Source organism: Prinia subflava, chromosome 4 (assembly GCF_021018805.1).
Source record: "Prinia subflava isolate CZ2003 ecotype Zambia chromosome 4, Cam_Psub_1.2, whole genome shotgun sequence".
Lineage (NCBI taxonomy): Eukaryota > Metazoa > Chordata > Aves > Passeriformes > Cisticolidae > Prinia > Prinia subflava.
Genome location: NC_086250.1, coordinates 24,665,929 through 24,680,242, shown reverse-complemented (window position 1 = coordinate 24,680,242; position 14,314 = coordinate 24,665,929). Strand labels below are relative to the sequence as shown.

Here is a 14,314-nt window from a genome sequence, read left to right as displayed (position 1 = left end):
AGTATTTTATTTATTAAAAACAAGCAAACAAAAACCCAACAAAACCCTCACTCACAAGCATTTGGCTTGCAGCACATTCTGAGTTAACAATAATCTGCTATTTACAAAACTCACAATGCAAGTTATTACTTTGTTAGGTTTGGGCTTAAAATTATTAAACTACAACAGTAACAACCTTTTCCATCAGAGTTTAATTTTCATCGTGTGCTTTCAATGTTAAGAAATTATTAGTTCTTAATATTAAGCGAGCAGTGCCAAGAGCAGACTTAACTGAAACCACCATGCTGATTTTAAGTACTGTAAATAACAATCACTCCCAATGATTATACATCAGCCTGTGCTTTTCCAGACACTGCTTTGGGTTTATTCAGTTTTGTTTACATTACAGATTGGGGGGGGGGTTAATGGTTTTGGGTTTGGTTTTTTAGTGGTTGTCTGTGGGTGGAGTTCTTTCATTTGTTTTTTGTCAAGTGCACCTTGTTCTGTCTTGGTCGCCAGACTTGCCATGAACAAACTGAATTAAGATTTTTTACTGTCTCCTGTGCAAAATTTAGTTTAAAAACAGTAGTTGTTTCCCAGTAAGATTCTGGACACTCTCCTCAGTGGCCTTGTATCCAAGATAACTGATGCAGCCTACGTACTTTTTATATTCATGCTTCCTTCCTGCCACTTCTAGAATGGCTTTAGATTACAAGAGAAATATCTGTACTTTTTCTTCCGTGGTTCTTGAACATGGTCCAACATTCATCTCATCTTCCCTCATTCACAAAACTTTTTGCGGGGATTTGATTTTTGGTTTTGTTACTTAAAATGCTTCAAGAGTGTTTTTTAAGCAGCACTTACCGTGGTGCTGTGGTTGTAGCTCTTTCAGGTGATGAATATAACAGAAACACATTATCATGGAGTGTGCAGACAGGTTCGGGTCAAGAATTTGACCATTTAATTGCTGGTTATTTTAATGGAACTTGGCTCTACTAAACTGTTTAAGTTCAATACATGATGTTCCACTTCAGTCACTTTTTTGAACTTCTAGTAAAACAGCATTTAAGACCTGGTATCATCTTACAGATTTATTAAACTCTCATTACCACAGATGAGATGACTTGCTTCAGAATATTTGACTGTTAAAGAAAATCATGCTAACCTTATTCCTCATAACACTTCTGAAAAGTTAAACCACATTGCCATTGTCTTTTCAGAGAATGGACCTTGGAGAATGCCTTAAAGTGCATGACCTGGCATTAAGGGCAGACTATGAAATAGCGTCCAAAGATCAAGATTTCTTCTTTGAGCTTGATGTATGTATTTTGTCTTACTGGTGGAGAGAAAGCATTCGTTTGTGTACTTAGGTGCATAAATTGAGTAACAGATGTTAAGTTGTGTACAGACTGAAGGAAGACTTTTGAAAAGCAATTTTATAAAGAAGCAGAGAAACTCCTGGCACAATTACATGAAAGGTTACTTGCCTTTTCATGATTATATGCTAATTTGTGTTGTTAGTCATCTCTAGGTAGAACTGTTGACAGCCTCTCAGAGTATGATAAACCTGAGTGCTGTTTTAGCATTGTCAGATAGCAAGCAAATGTTAAAGCTGTGTATTCTTTGAAGAGAGTTCTAAATTCTACACTTAACAAAGAAAGTAATTTGGTATTGGAGATAACAAATCATATCCTGTGTCTCCATACACTATAGTTTGTTTTGAACTCCCAATGACAAAGTTAGTCTTTGCTAGGAAACAAGTGTTTGGGTTTTTTAATTATTATTTGGAGGGATGGTTAATATACCTACTTAAACCTTAGTGAAAAAAGTTTCAGTGTTGTATGCAATGGCTGGATGAAGTGATCCTGAATAGCCTTCCAAGAATTTTAACACTACTGGAAATACTCACTGCTACTACTTTTTCTTCAAGATGATATAAGACAGATTCACTTCCAGATTTCTGCAAATACTTAGAAACTATGACAATGTGTAGACTATAATTTTTTAAACCATTTGTATGAATATGTGTGATTAGTCAGCATAAATCAGTGGATTATTGTTTCACTAATCACCAATAAAAACGTGTGAAAGCAAAGCCTTAATAAACTGAAGAAGCCTTACAGCTAATGAAATATTATATTCTTGACAGCATTGATCCTTGTTCTTACTGATGTTTTAGGCAATGGACCACCTGCAGTCATTTATTGCAGACTGCGACCGGCGAACAGAAGTGGCTAAGAAAAGACTAGCAGAAACCCAGGAAGAGATCAGTGCTGAAGTTGCAGCTAAAGTAAGCATATCAGCTGAGTTATTGCTGTCTTTTTGGAGGCCAGTTTTTCTAATGAGCCAGTTTGAAGTTTTGAAAATATATAAAATCTGAGAATTCATACTGAAGAGGGTGGAAAAAGTAATGCATTTTCTCCATCCTTTCTAAAACTGCCTTAAGGCACAGAAGAGAACAGAGGGAAGAGACACCTGATATTTTTCACTTCAGGAAGCTTGACTCTGAATCCATGCTATAGAAATGTTAGTGATTCTTACACTTTTTGATCCAAACTTCATCTATAAAGTAAACAAAATCGATGTCCTTTTCTGTAGATTTTTTTGAATGAATAAAACTATAATTTTTCTGCACATATATGCAAATACTAGGAGGAATGGTTGTACAAATACAAATTTTTAAAGACTGGTGTAGACAACAGTGTGAATTACTTTAAGTTTTCTGAACAAAATTCTTTACTGGAATTTTTCATAGACTTGGTAACTCAGCATTTTTCTGTGTTTTTGCAGAGGCATTTTCTGTTTCACTTCTAACTGGAGAAGTTCTCTCTTTTAATTCTGTCCTTCCAATTTTGCATATCATAACTCAGTAGTAGTTCAGATTGTTCTCCATAATTAAAAGCATTTCCTATGTTAAGCCTTTCCTTGTCTTTCAAGGCTGAAAGAGTTCATGAGCTGAATGAAGAAATTGGGAAACTGTTGGCCAAAGTAGAACAGCTCGGAGCTGATGGTAATGTGGAAGAATCTCAAAAAGTAATGGATGAAGTGGAGAAGGCTCGGGTAAAGAAGAGAGAAGCAGAAGTAAGTTGATTGTGTAAGGCTTAGGGGATGGAGAAGGCAGGGTCAAATATTAAATTGCTTGGCCTCTGTGTAATGCAAGGCACCTTACCTGTGTCAATTCCTTAGCTAATGGCTACATATAAAACTAAAGAAATTGCTTTAGTGTCCTGTACAGTTAAAGTTTCTACCCTCGGTACACTCCTGTACCATTAAAATACTTCCTTCCACAAATTATGCATTTATCTTAGTTTGGCTGTATTGGTCAGTTGTCTCTGTGGACACTGTCTTTGTGGCTGTGATGGTTGCACTGACTTACCTGGTTTGGTCTCATGGCTCTTGCTGTGGCAGGCCTGTTGTAATGTCGTGCTGGAAAGCTTCGGTGAAGTGATCCATTGTCTTCACTAAAAGAAAGTTCATGTCTTGTGTATCATGAAAGTCAAAATGATCCTTGTAATGTTCAGCTGACAGAACTCACCAAGAGCTTTTCTGTATTGTATTACACAAAGATACTGAAATTTCTAGAAATCAGTATTTGTAGTTGTTTCAGTAGTACCAGAAGGATTGCTATCAGTCTTGCTGGTCTGTCATCTGAATGTCTTTAGGTAAAATTACTCAAATAATGTGTTTAATTAGTGTCTAAAATTCAGATAGATTTCTCAGGAAACTAATACTGTTTTAAATGGGGTTCAGAATTAAAACTGATGTCATATTTTCATAATATGTCAACATAGTAATCATAGTGTTAATGTGTATTCATTGTTGTACATGAAAAAGTTGTTCGTCCTTCTATGTAATATAATCTTAAGGTAGTAATTACCTTAAGATTATATTACATAAGATTATATTACTTAAGGTTACCTTAAGTAATTTTTTTTTTTAATTTGCAAAACCAGTTCCTGTTGTCCTGCTTTTAAATATGTTCAGTTTTCAAAATAAGGAAACATGCCTTGTATCTTAGCGAGACAGTTAATGTATGAACAGTGTGAATTAACTAAAGGGTGTTCTGGTGTTGTATACATTGAATTGGGTTATTTGTAGTGTATCTTTGGCAAAGTTTCACCCTTGTGCTTATGTGCGTTTTGAAGTAATGGCAAATGTTCTTCTTTTCTAGGAAGTGTACAGGAATTCTATGCCTGCGTCTAGCTTTCAGCAGCAGAAGCTACGGGTTTGTGAAGTGTGCTCAGCTTATCTTGGTCTTCACGACAATGACCGGCGACTTGCTGATCACTTTGGAGGAAAACTACATTTGGGATTTATTGAAATAAGAGAGAAACTTGAGGAACTCAGGGTAAATCATTCTTACATTTTTTTGTGTGTGCTCTTAATTATTTGCCTGGCAGCCTTGATAGACTATTTCTTTCTCTGTGTGTGAATTTTTTCATGTCACTTTAACTTTTGGATGTCATTAGCCTAAAACCACTAAACTGAACTAAACATTCTAATTTAGCATCCATTACCCGGATAGATTTGTAAGATGACCTCTTTTGCACTGAGGTAGATTAAAACATACATTCAAAGCAATGCATCTTAGGAACAGAGAACTTGAATCTCCTTCTAAAATGGAGAACTGTATTGTGAATGAGCAACTGCAATATTGAAACATACTCAGCAGTCATAGGAGATAGTGAAATGAACTTTGCCTTTAGTCAGATGATTGGCTAAAAGTAATAAGGAGACTCTTGAAAATACAAGAGCGTGTAGTAAGGAAGGATGATGACACTTGGAAAAATTATCCAAAAAATGTAAAAAAAAAATGCTTGGAACTCAACCAACCTGCTTTATGGTGAATGATTAAAACTCAATTTTTTTTTTTTACCTGGACACAGATTAGGAAACGACTTTGAATAGAACCCAAAAACTCAAGGCTGTAGCTATCCAAAGTGCAAATACCAAATTATGTATATCTTGAAGTCAGAAATAATTGTTATGGGGAGGTTGCATGTTCTCTATAGCTTGAACGCTTGAAATCCAGTTGGAATATTATAACCTATCTTGATCAGAAGTCATATGCCAGAAGAAAGACTTACTGGAATGATACTCTGGACCTCTGGTTTTCAAGAGAATGGATTTGAACACTGATGCCATTTATGACCTTAATGTACAAATTATGGAGTTCACAGCTCAATTAAGCATTTTAACTGTAGAAATCATTAAAGACAGTAGCTAAATTGGTTGAAGTCCTAAGAGCAGAAATTGCTGCTACTGAATTTGAATAAATTGACTTGGTTATGTTCATTCTGTAATCTCCAGCTGTCTTGCATGGAAACTGTGACTTACCCTTTGGAGAGCCCAACTCTTCCAGTTGATGATGTCGGCAGTTTAGGCTCCTAACAACTATAGCTGGTGTAACTTAAATCTTAGATGCCTAGAACAGGTCATGTGTGCTTCCTCCCATCCCTCCATGAAATTATGCAAAGAGTAACTTGAACAAGAAACCTTGCTTATAGTTAAATTGCTGATGTTTACAAGGAATTACAGATATAATTTGATTAAAGGGTTGAAATAACTAATTATTTACACCATTTGGAACAAAATATTCATAGATAACTATTTCATTTTCCCAAAGCATCAATAAATTAATCTTTCAAAGTGCTTTCCTAATAAAGAAAGAAAACAATAACTATCCCCTCCTTCCTCAGAGATCTAATCAAGATGATGCTGGGGCAATTCCACCTCTCAGAAGAAGGTCTTTACAAAGAGTTGAATTTCTTGCATCATGTCCAGAAGGTGGCAAGACTTGGGTTTGGCCAGATGTCCAGTTGTGAGTTCACATCTGAGGGCCCTCTACTGAGCGTGCCTTGTCCCCAGTAGCAGTGAGTTCACCTTGGGGGCTACCAGCTGAAGCATCTGTTCTAACTTTGTCCCACAGTCATAATACAGAAAAAAGTAGCCTCAAAACTTAGATGTTGGCCCAACCAAGTCCTTTAAGAAACAATTAACTCTTCTGGTTCTGATTCCTTCTGCCTTTTCCCAGTGTCCAAAATATGATAGGATTGGCATGGAGACTTCTCACATTAAAGGCATGACTTACTGTTCTGAATTCCCCTTTATTAAAAACTTAATATTTAACTCCATATATTTCAGGTCTTCATGTAACACCCACGTGCAGCTCTTCTGCAATAACATCTGTTTCTCCAAGAAAAAATAAAATACATGTATATATACTGAGGAAAAGAGTAGGAATAATATACACAAGGGAATGGGGATATGCCTGAGGGAAAGAACTGAATGTTCACTATGTAGATTATTTTTATAGCACCTTCATGTGAGAAATTTTTTAATATAACTTAGTATGTTCTTTTGCTTTCAGAGGATTGTGGCTGATAAACAGGAGAAACGAAATCAGGAACGTCTGAAACGTAGAGAGGAGAGGGAAAGAGAAGAAAGGGAGAAACTAAGGAGGTAGGGATGTGTTTTAATTGCATGTACATTATGACCTATTTATGTTTAATAAGAAAAATCTGAATTCATACACATTTCTAAATTTGAAGAATTACAATAGTTTGCATTCTTTGGAAACTGAGAAGGATTGAGGTGGAATTTCATTCTAAATCTTAAAACATGATATTGTTCTCATAAAAAGCCTTTTTGAAAATTACTAGTAATATTGTCTAAACATATTTGAACAAAGGGCCTTTAAGTGAGATAATTTTCAGGTGTGTACCTTGTTTTGAGACCTGACAGATGTGAGCTTACACACATGAGCTCCTTACATCTATTAGCAATTTTCTTCAGAGATGTTAGAAATTTTCCTTGTTGGAAGTAATTGAATGTATGATTAGGGAAAGCAGTTCCCTGTTCTTCTATGAAATAGTAGCTTCCAGGTCTGGTGGGGCTAGAGTGGAATGGAATATGAGCTGCAGTTCTCTTGACGTGTTACGTTTCAGGAGTTAACAGTGTGAATTTCTGAAATCTGTTGCAGTTTGGTACTATTTGCCTGTCAGGAAATAAGGGAATACTGACTTCAACTGTGAGCTTTTTCTGTGGGAGGGATGTGAGTTAAAAAGCTGGTTAGATAGTCTTCTGGGCTTCTAGTAGAGTAGCCTCAAAAATAAATTTTAAAAAACCCCAAGCGACACAAAACAGAGATGGGTTTCCTGATAAACATGTTACAAAGATGTTGACATCAAATAAAAGGCCTTTAAATACTTGCTACTAAAACAAGAAATCCAATAACAGATCAACTAGTCTGATTTATTACTAAATTGCACTTTATTTGATAGTGAGAGTCTCTTAAGAAAAATTACTATTTTCCATTTATTTCAGGTCCAGATCCCACAGCAAGCATGCCAAAAGGTACATAAATCTGCAGACAAGGAATGCCAGCGGTGAAGTTAGCCTTTCACAAGCTGGAACATTTTAACTCTGTTTAGCGCTATTAGTTTAAGATGTCCATCTTTACAAACAAAGCTTTCTGTTACATAGTCATCTCTCTGTGTTTGTACACTATTTATCACCATCCTACTGAGTTTATACATCTGCATCTATTTTGTGGCTATTACAGTGAAGCTTCATGTCCCAAGTAACACTTAAAACACAGAGAATTGCTTTTTCTTTACAAAAGCTTCTGGCTAATACCTTTTGGTGATAGTCCATGTTTTCAAAATTCCTAAGCTCCAGGTTAACTCATAGGTCACTCATGAATAGTAGAAGTGTTCTTTCAGATCTACACAGTTGAAGGTCACCAGTGAGGTATGATTGCAAAGTGATTTGGGAGAAAATAAATAAAGAAAGAAAAACAATAATAATTAAATTAAATTAAATAAATAAACCCACAAATTTGTGTAGTGTTTAGAACCTTCCAGATTAGTTTTGTTGTTGTAGTTATGGGGAACAATATAGTCCATTTTTTAAAGAAAATCATAACACATAGATTCTGGCAGATGATCCCTGTCTCTGCATCATTAAGTTCTTTGCCTGATAAAGACACTAGTTTTAAATGTAAAGAAGCAGATTTTTTTCCTATTTTTATTTGCTTCCAGGAGCCTGTGTTGGCTGTGCTGTAGCCATACAGTCATGAATTAACTATAAAATTGTCTGAAGTAGTCAAAAAGGAGTTTGTAGCCTTTCTAATGTTGCTTTCTAATGTCTGTTTGCCTGTGAATCAGACACTTCAATGTGACACTCTGAACACTGCAGGCCGTTCTCTATACAGATGTGCTTGCACATAGAGTGCATGATGTTCACAGTACACTGGTGAGAGCGGCTGGGTGAGAGTAGTGGGTGGTGTAAGCCCTCTCTGTTCCTAGATCTAGGTCCCGAGATCGCCGCAGACACCGCTCTCGCTCAGCCTCACGGGAACGGAAGAGAAGGACTCGATCCAAATCCCGTGAGAAACGCCACCGCCACAGGTCCCGCTCCACCAGCCGCAGCCGGAGCCGCAGCCATCATAGAAGCAGGCACAGCTCCAGGGAGAGGAGCCGAGAACGCAGCTCCAAGAAGAGGTGAATGTTGCCTTAGAAATAAATGGCTTTTCCCAGCACACAGTGAAAAATTTCACACAAAATTAAGTTTATGCTTACCACTTAATAATTTCAACACATTTTGAGTCTGTCTCAGATTTCAGTTACAACTTCAGCATATTTATGAGTTGACACACCAAAGTGATTTAGTCTCTATTTCTCTTATATAACAATAACAGGGTTATATATTATTTCTGTTTTGGATGAGTTCTACAGAGTATTGGTGGCAAGTTGATTACACCAGTTTTGTGCAGCATAGAAAATGAAACAGCTGATTTTCATGTGAACCCAGGGATATTACTGTAAATACATTCAGGTTTTCCCTTGGACTCTTGTTCCGAACACCAGAGCTCATCTGTTGTGAAAAGATAAAAGTAGGTTTAGGTATGCCTCAAACTTTTTCCACTGCATCTGAAGATTGTGTGTTGCAAGGACCTCTCGTGGAAAGATTACTGCAGGGAGCAGGCTGGGGCTGTTGCTTTTGAATGATTCCGTTGCTGTCTGCTCCCGAGGATTTGCTGGCTTGTTTTACATGAATGAGCATAACTTAAGTGTTGGGATTGCACAACAAGTTATTTGGTAGGAAGGTTCATAAACAGGATTCCTTTCTTGTATAGGTTACCCACTGTGGCACTTCAAGAGCAGTACAGTGAAAGAGTAGTCCAGTCTTAAAACCTGTTGACCTGCAAGAAGTCAGGTTTTGAAGTGGCCACACAAGCAGGGCTTATAGTTCAAATTATTTCAGGAGTTAAATCATTCTTACTTCTGCAGGGGACTTGAGCACAAGGTACTTGATAAACAGTTGTGCTAACTCCAGGATGAAGCTTTTATTTGGCATGTAGCTCCTCTTCTTCTGTGACATGTAGTTTGTGGAAAAGTGTAACGCCTGTGAATCTACTGGTTTTTTGCAAGTACTGAGTCTTGCAAAACACTACTTTGTAGAGAAAATAATCTTTTCAGAAGAGCAACTAATGTGAAAGGTCACTTCTTTGTAAGCTTACAAAAAGAAATCAGTAGAGTATTGAGTGATCCCAATACCTCCAAGGGTTCAGCCTTGCAGAGAAATGGCTTAATAAATAGCAAGACAGCTTCTCTGGACATGCTTTGTAAAATAATAGGTTTTAATAACAACAAAAGTAATAAACATTATAAAACAAAGAAATACAAGCCAAACACAGTATACAAACCACTCTTACACTGGCTAAGGCATTCAAAAAAAGCCTCAAGCACCTCTGTGCTGTCTCTTTACTACTTGATTGTTTAGGTGGGCTATTTGGCATCTTGCCCAATGAACTTGGCAACAGGCTTTGAGATGCACTTCCAAAGCCCAGTCACTGTCTCTGTGCTGGCACTGAGCCAGTCACAATGGTAGGCTATAGAAAATTCTAGTTTAACTTCCTTATATGTTTCAAGGTAAGCTGAAACTCTTTCCCTTATATAGAAACACCTGCTTGGGTGTAAGAATGCACTCCTACAGTAGAGGAGCATTTTGCAGACCTTAGTTTTGAAGCTTGGAGATAAAGTGACAGTAACTTTCTCTAAATGGAGAGAGTACAGTTTCGCTGTCTAGAGTATCAAATTTTTCAACTAGGAAATGATTGGCTAACTGTTAAGATTTTTCTGTAAAAGTTTGTATTAGAACATTTAGTGATTGCATACATGGTAAAATACAGGTGGAATGTTTTTCAAAAAAGACCAAAGTGCATCCGTAAGGGAGTATAGAGGAGGATGTCTCATCCATTTTTCTCCCATATAGGTAGCTAATTTAGTTTAAAAGTACACAGTTTCTTTAACAAACAGGTGTTTTCTGTGTCCATCGTAAAGGTTTTGAAAATGCTTGTTTATCAGAGTAAGATACCTAAAAAGAACACTACTCCAACCTTTCCAAGTCACACAAGGGTTAGTTCTTGTAACAAAATATGGTTGTAGAACAGATACCAGATTTGGTTTGTATTTGTCATATAGAGCCTCCATTCCAGAACTGTGCAAGTTAATAGCCCCCTACTTTTAAGCAAATTTCTGTTTTTAAATGTGTTATTTAAGTTTTTAATTTATAGTCTGAAAAATGCTAGACACTGTTATTAAACTAGAGACTACAGATGAGAAATTTCTCCTCAACTCCAGTTAATGCAAACTTGGAGGTGGAGGCTGAAAGTAAGAGGTGTAGTGAAGCACATTGAACTTAATCTGGGCTCTGTAATAAATGTAGATTGTAGTAGTGCATTCTTACACCCAAGCAGATGTTTCTATATAAGGGAAAGAGTTTCAGCTTACCTTGAAACATATAAAGAAACTAAACTAGAATTCTCTATAGCCTGCTCATTGTAACTGGCTCAGTGCCAGCACAGAGACAGTGACTGGGCTTTGGAAGTGCATCTCAAAGCCTGTTGCCAAGTTCATTGGGCAAGGTGCCAAATAGTCCACCTAAGTCTCAGTATTTAAGAAAGAGCACAAAAGAACTTACAAGCTTGTTTTGAATGCCTTAGCCAGTGTAGGAGTGTTCTGTACACTGTGTTCAGTTTGTATTTCTTTGCTTTATAATGTTTGTTATTTTTGTTGTTACTAAAACCTATTATTTTACAAAGCATGTCCAGAGAAGCCGTCTTGCTGTTTATTAAGCCATTTCTCTGCAAGACTGGACCCTCGGAGGTATTGGGGTGATCCTAATAGTAGATTAAATTCTACCTCAAAGTACTTGTCTTTTGAAATGGAAAGTAGGAAAGGGAGAAGGGTAGAATGGTTTGATGTCTTCTCATACACTTCTGTTAATATAAATCTAAAGCTGGGTTGAAAAAAGAAGAAAAATGTAAAATATAAGTGCTGTTTGATAGTTACTAATTCATGTCTAATGTGAATTCTCGGATACACTGCACTTTTCAGATCCTCTAAAGAAAGATCTTCCAGAGACAAAGAGCGTTCAAGAGATCGCGATAGAACATCCCGTGATAAAGACAGAAGCTCAAGGGAGAGATCGCCACGGGATTTCAAAGACAAGAAACGTTCGTACGAAAGCGCTAACGGCCGATCAGAAGAGCCGAGGAGCTCAGAGGAGCGTGAAGCAGGGGAGATATAACTGGCTGTATACTGACCTGATCTCTAGCTTCTTATGAAGTTTCATACTTTGGTTTAGTTTACAATTGTTCAAAGGGACACCCGTGAGCAGTTCCAACACTGATCCAACTAGGGTAGATGTACAATATATAAAAGTGGTTATAACAAAGTCAGAATTAAACCTCATGAATTAATGATGCCTAAAGCTGGGTCCTGGACTTCCATCAAGTTGTAAAACTTTTCTGAAAGATACTCTCTTTATTTAGGACAACAGTTTTATGTACCAAGATGCAGATCTCAATGTTTTTAATCTCCTTTCCAATACAAGTTAGTGAACAAATTACATTGTACTACTTGCCTTGGGTGCTTTTGAACCTTTATCAATTCTCCAATTCTGCTCCGGTAAAAGAGCAGCATTGAAAGGTTGTATTTGGGGAAATTTTTTTTTGTTGTTTGCTTTTTTGTAAGAGGGTGGGTGGAAGGATGGATATTAACTTTTACTCTAAGATTATGTTCAGAGTGTTGGGTTTTATTTTTGTTTGGGATCCTAGGAGTTGATTACAAGTGGGAGCATTTAGACAGGAATGTGTGCTGGAGAAAGTGGAAATGTCTTTTTACAGTGCCTATTTAGACTGGGAAGTTGAACAGCTGTTGCATTAGATCTTTTTTATTTCTACTTAAATTTTGAAATCAAAGCCAGTCCCATATCTGTACCATTTGATTGGTATGTGCTCAATATATTTGTTTTTTTCCATAAGGACTCTTTCTGCTTTTTCTTGTGGAGCACACCTTTAATTGTATTCAAGCAAACAGCAACAACAAACAAAATTAAGAACAAAAGAAATAAAAAAAATCAAAAATAAACCATATTGTCCAATAACTTAACAAGGATATTCTGGTCTCTTAACGTGGTTAACTAGCAGTTTATCTTTTTTAAAAAATCTGATTATTAGCGTTTTTAACATACAGATGTGTGCTAGGAGAAGCAGTCATTCCGCTTGCAATCCTGATTATTCTAAAATCTTCAAAAGTAGGAACATGTGGAGTTAGAATCATAGAACAGTTTGGGTTGGAAGGGAAAGATCATCCAATTCCAATCCCTTTCCTGTGGCCAGGGAGACCATTCTTTAGACCAGGTTGCTCAGAGCCCCATCCAGCCTGGCTTTGAACACTTCCAAGGATGGAGCATTCACAACTTCTGTGGGCAACCCCTCCTGACCCTCACTGCAAAGAATTGACTCCTAATATCCAATCTAAATCTACCCTCTTTCAGTTTAAAGCCATTCCCCCCTGTCCTGTCACTGCATGCCTTTGTAAAAAGTCTCTCTTCAGTTGTAAGTTCCCATCAGGTACTAGAGTATTCTGAGATCTCTCCAGACCCTTGTCTTCAGGCTGAACAACCTGAACTCCATCAGCCTTTCCTCATAGGAGAGGTGATCAGTCCTTCTGCTCATCTTTGTGCCCTCCTGTGAGCCCACTCCAATAAGTCCATGTCCTTCCTATGCTGAAGATCCCAGAGCTGGATCCAGGTGAGGGCGGTGGGGTCCCACCAGAGCAAAGCAGAGGGGCAGAATCCCTCCCCCACCTTCTGCCCACGCTGCTTTGGGTGCAGCCCAGGACATGTTAGGCTTTCTGTGCTCTGAGTGCACCAGGCCCTCATTCACTCCGAGTCCTTTTTTGCAGGGCTGCTCTCCATCTGTTTGTCCTTAAGCCTGGATTTGTGTTTGGAATTGCCCTGACCCAGGTGCAGCACCTTGCACTTGGCCTTGTTGAACTTCATGAGCTTTGCACAGACCCATCCCCCTGTAGATGATATGCCTTTGCTCCACTGTGTTGATTGGACCAACTCACTGAGGGTGCCTTTCATCCAAATCCATGTTGCTGACAACACATAAAGGGTTGTTGTCCATTCTGTTGGATTCAAAGTGCTTTGGGGCATTTGAACTACTCAGATATGCCCTACTCCTATACAGAAGAATTTGGATATTGGTAATTTTCCTCCTTGTGATCACATCACTGAGTTACCTAATAGTGATGCTTAAGAGCAGTGTTTGTAATGATTTATTGGCATTTCCAATGCAGGTTCCGCAGCCTCTGTCCCTCCCTAGTGCAAGTGCCTATGAAGGCCTGCTGACATCATTGTGTAATACCATTCACCGTGCATTTGTCCTCAGTGTCGTTTCTGTAGCATCTTCTGTATGGTCAGAACACATGGGTGATAATTCTAATACAGAAGGTAATTTAGCAGTGTATTGGCTGGGGATGAAAGCTAGAACAGGACCTTTACACCTCTGCAAGGACTTGGATCCGGCATTGTACATTCTACTTTACAAGCTTAAAATGATGTGAATTCAAAGGATTCACATCATTTTAAGGACGACTAACTACTTAACCCTTTTTAAAAATTCTATTTATTTATCCATTTGAATTCCAAGGATGCGTTTCCTTCCTGGGACTGTTTCTTGATTTCCTGGATGGCCTAGGTGCTTGATGGATGGAAGTTACCAGTGTTTGTCCATCTGGTACAGCCAGAAAGTAAAGTGCTTGATAGCATCTATCGTCACATAGTTGTTAATGGGATTCTAGTGGTGTGACAAAAGGTGAGCAGTCATTTCTAGATTTATCTTACATAGCACAGATGCCAGTGATTCATTTGGAATTCCTTTCTGTAGTAATGGTATTCCAGAAATACTGAGGACCTGTCTCCCCCTGCAGTCAAGCAACTAAAAATTGTGTATCATAAAAAGGGGGGGGGAAGGGAG

The 14,314-nt window shown here is 37.8% G+C and overlaps 1 protein-coding gene across 5 annotated transcripts in view; it reads left to right on the top strand.

Moving 5' to 3' along the window:
- LUC7L2 (LUC7 like 2, pre-mRNA splicing factor) overlaps window positions 1-12,440 on the top strand; it is a 42,717-nt gene extending 30,277 nt beyond the window's left edge. For 3 of the 5 annotated variants that reach the window (XM_063396097.1, XM_063396100.1, XM_063396096.1), the window contains 8 exons: window positions 1,200-1,298; window positions 2,159-2,269; window positions 2,917-3,060; window positions 4,151-4,327; window positions 6,350-6,441; window positions 7,306-7,335; window positions 8,289-8,483; window positions 11,382-12,440. In XM_063396097.1, the coding sequence (XP_063252167.1) occupies window positions 1,200-1,298; window positions 2,159-2,269; window positions 2,917-3,060; window positions 4,151-4,327; window positions 6,350-6,441; window positions 7,306-7,335; window positions 8,289-8,483; window positions 11,382-11,574 (1,041 nt within the window). In that variant the 3' untranslated portion in view covers window positions 11,575-12,440. Of the gene's footprint in view, window positions 1-1,199; window positions 1,299-2,158; window positions 2,270-2,916; window positions 3,061-4,150; window positions 4,328-6,349; window positions 6,442-7,305; window positions 7,336-8,288; window positions 8,488-11,381 lie in introns of those variants that run through there. The other 2 variants (XM_063396098.1, XM_063396099.1) reach the window with 2 other exon arrangements.
- Window positions 12,441-14,314: the final 1,874 nt, after the last annotated feature.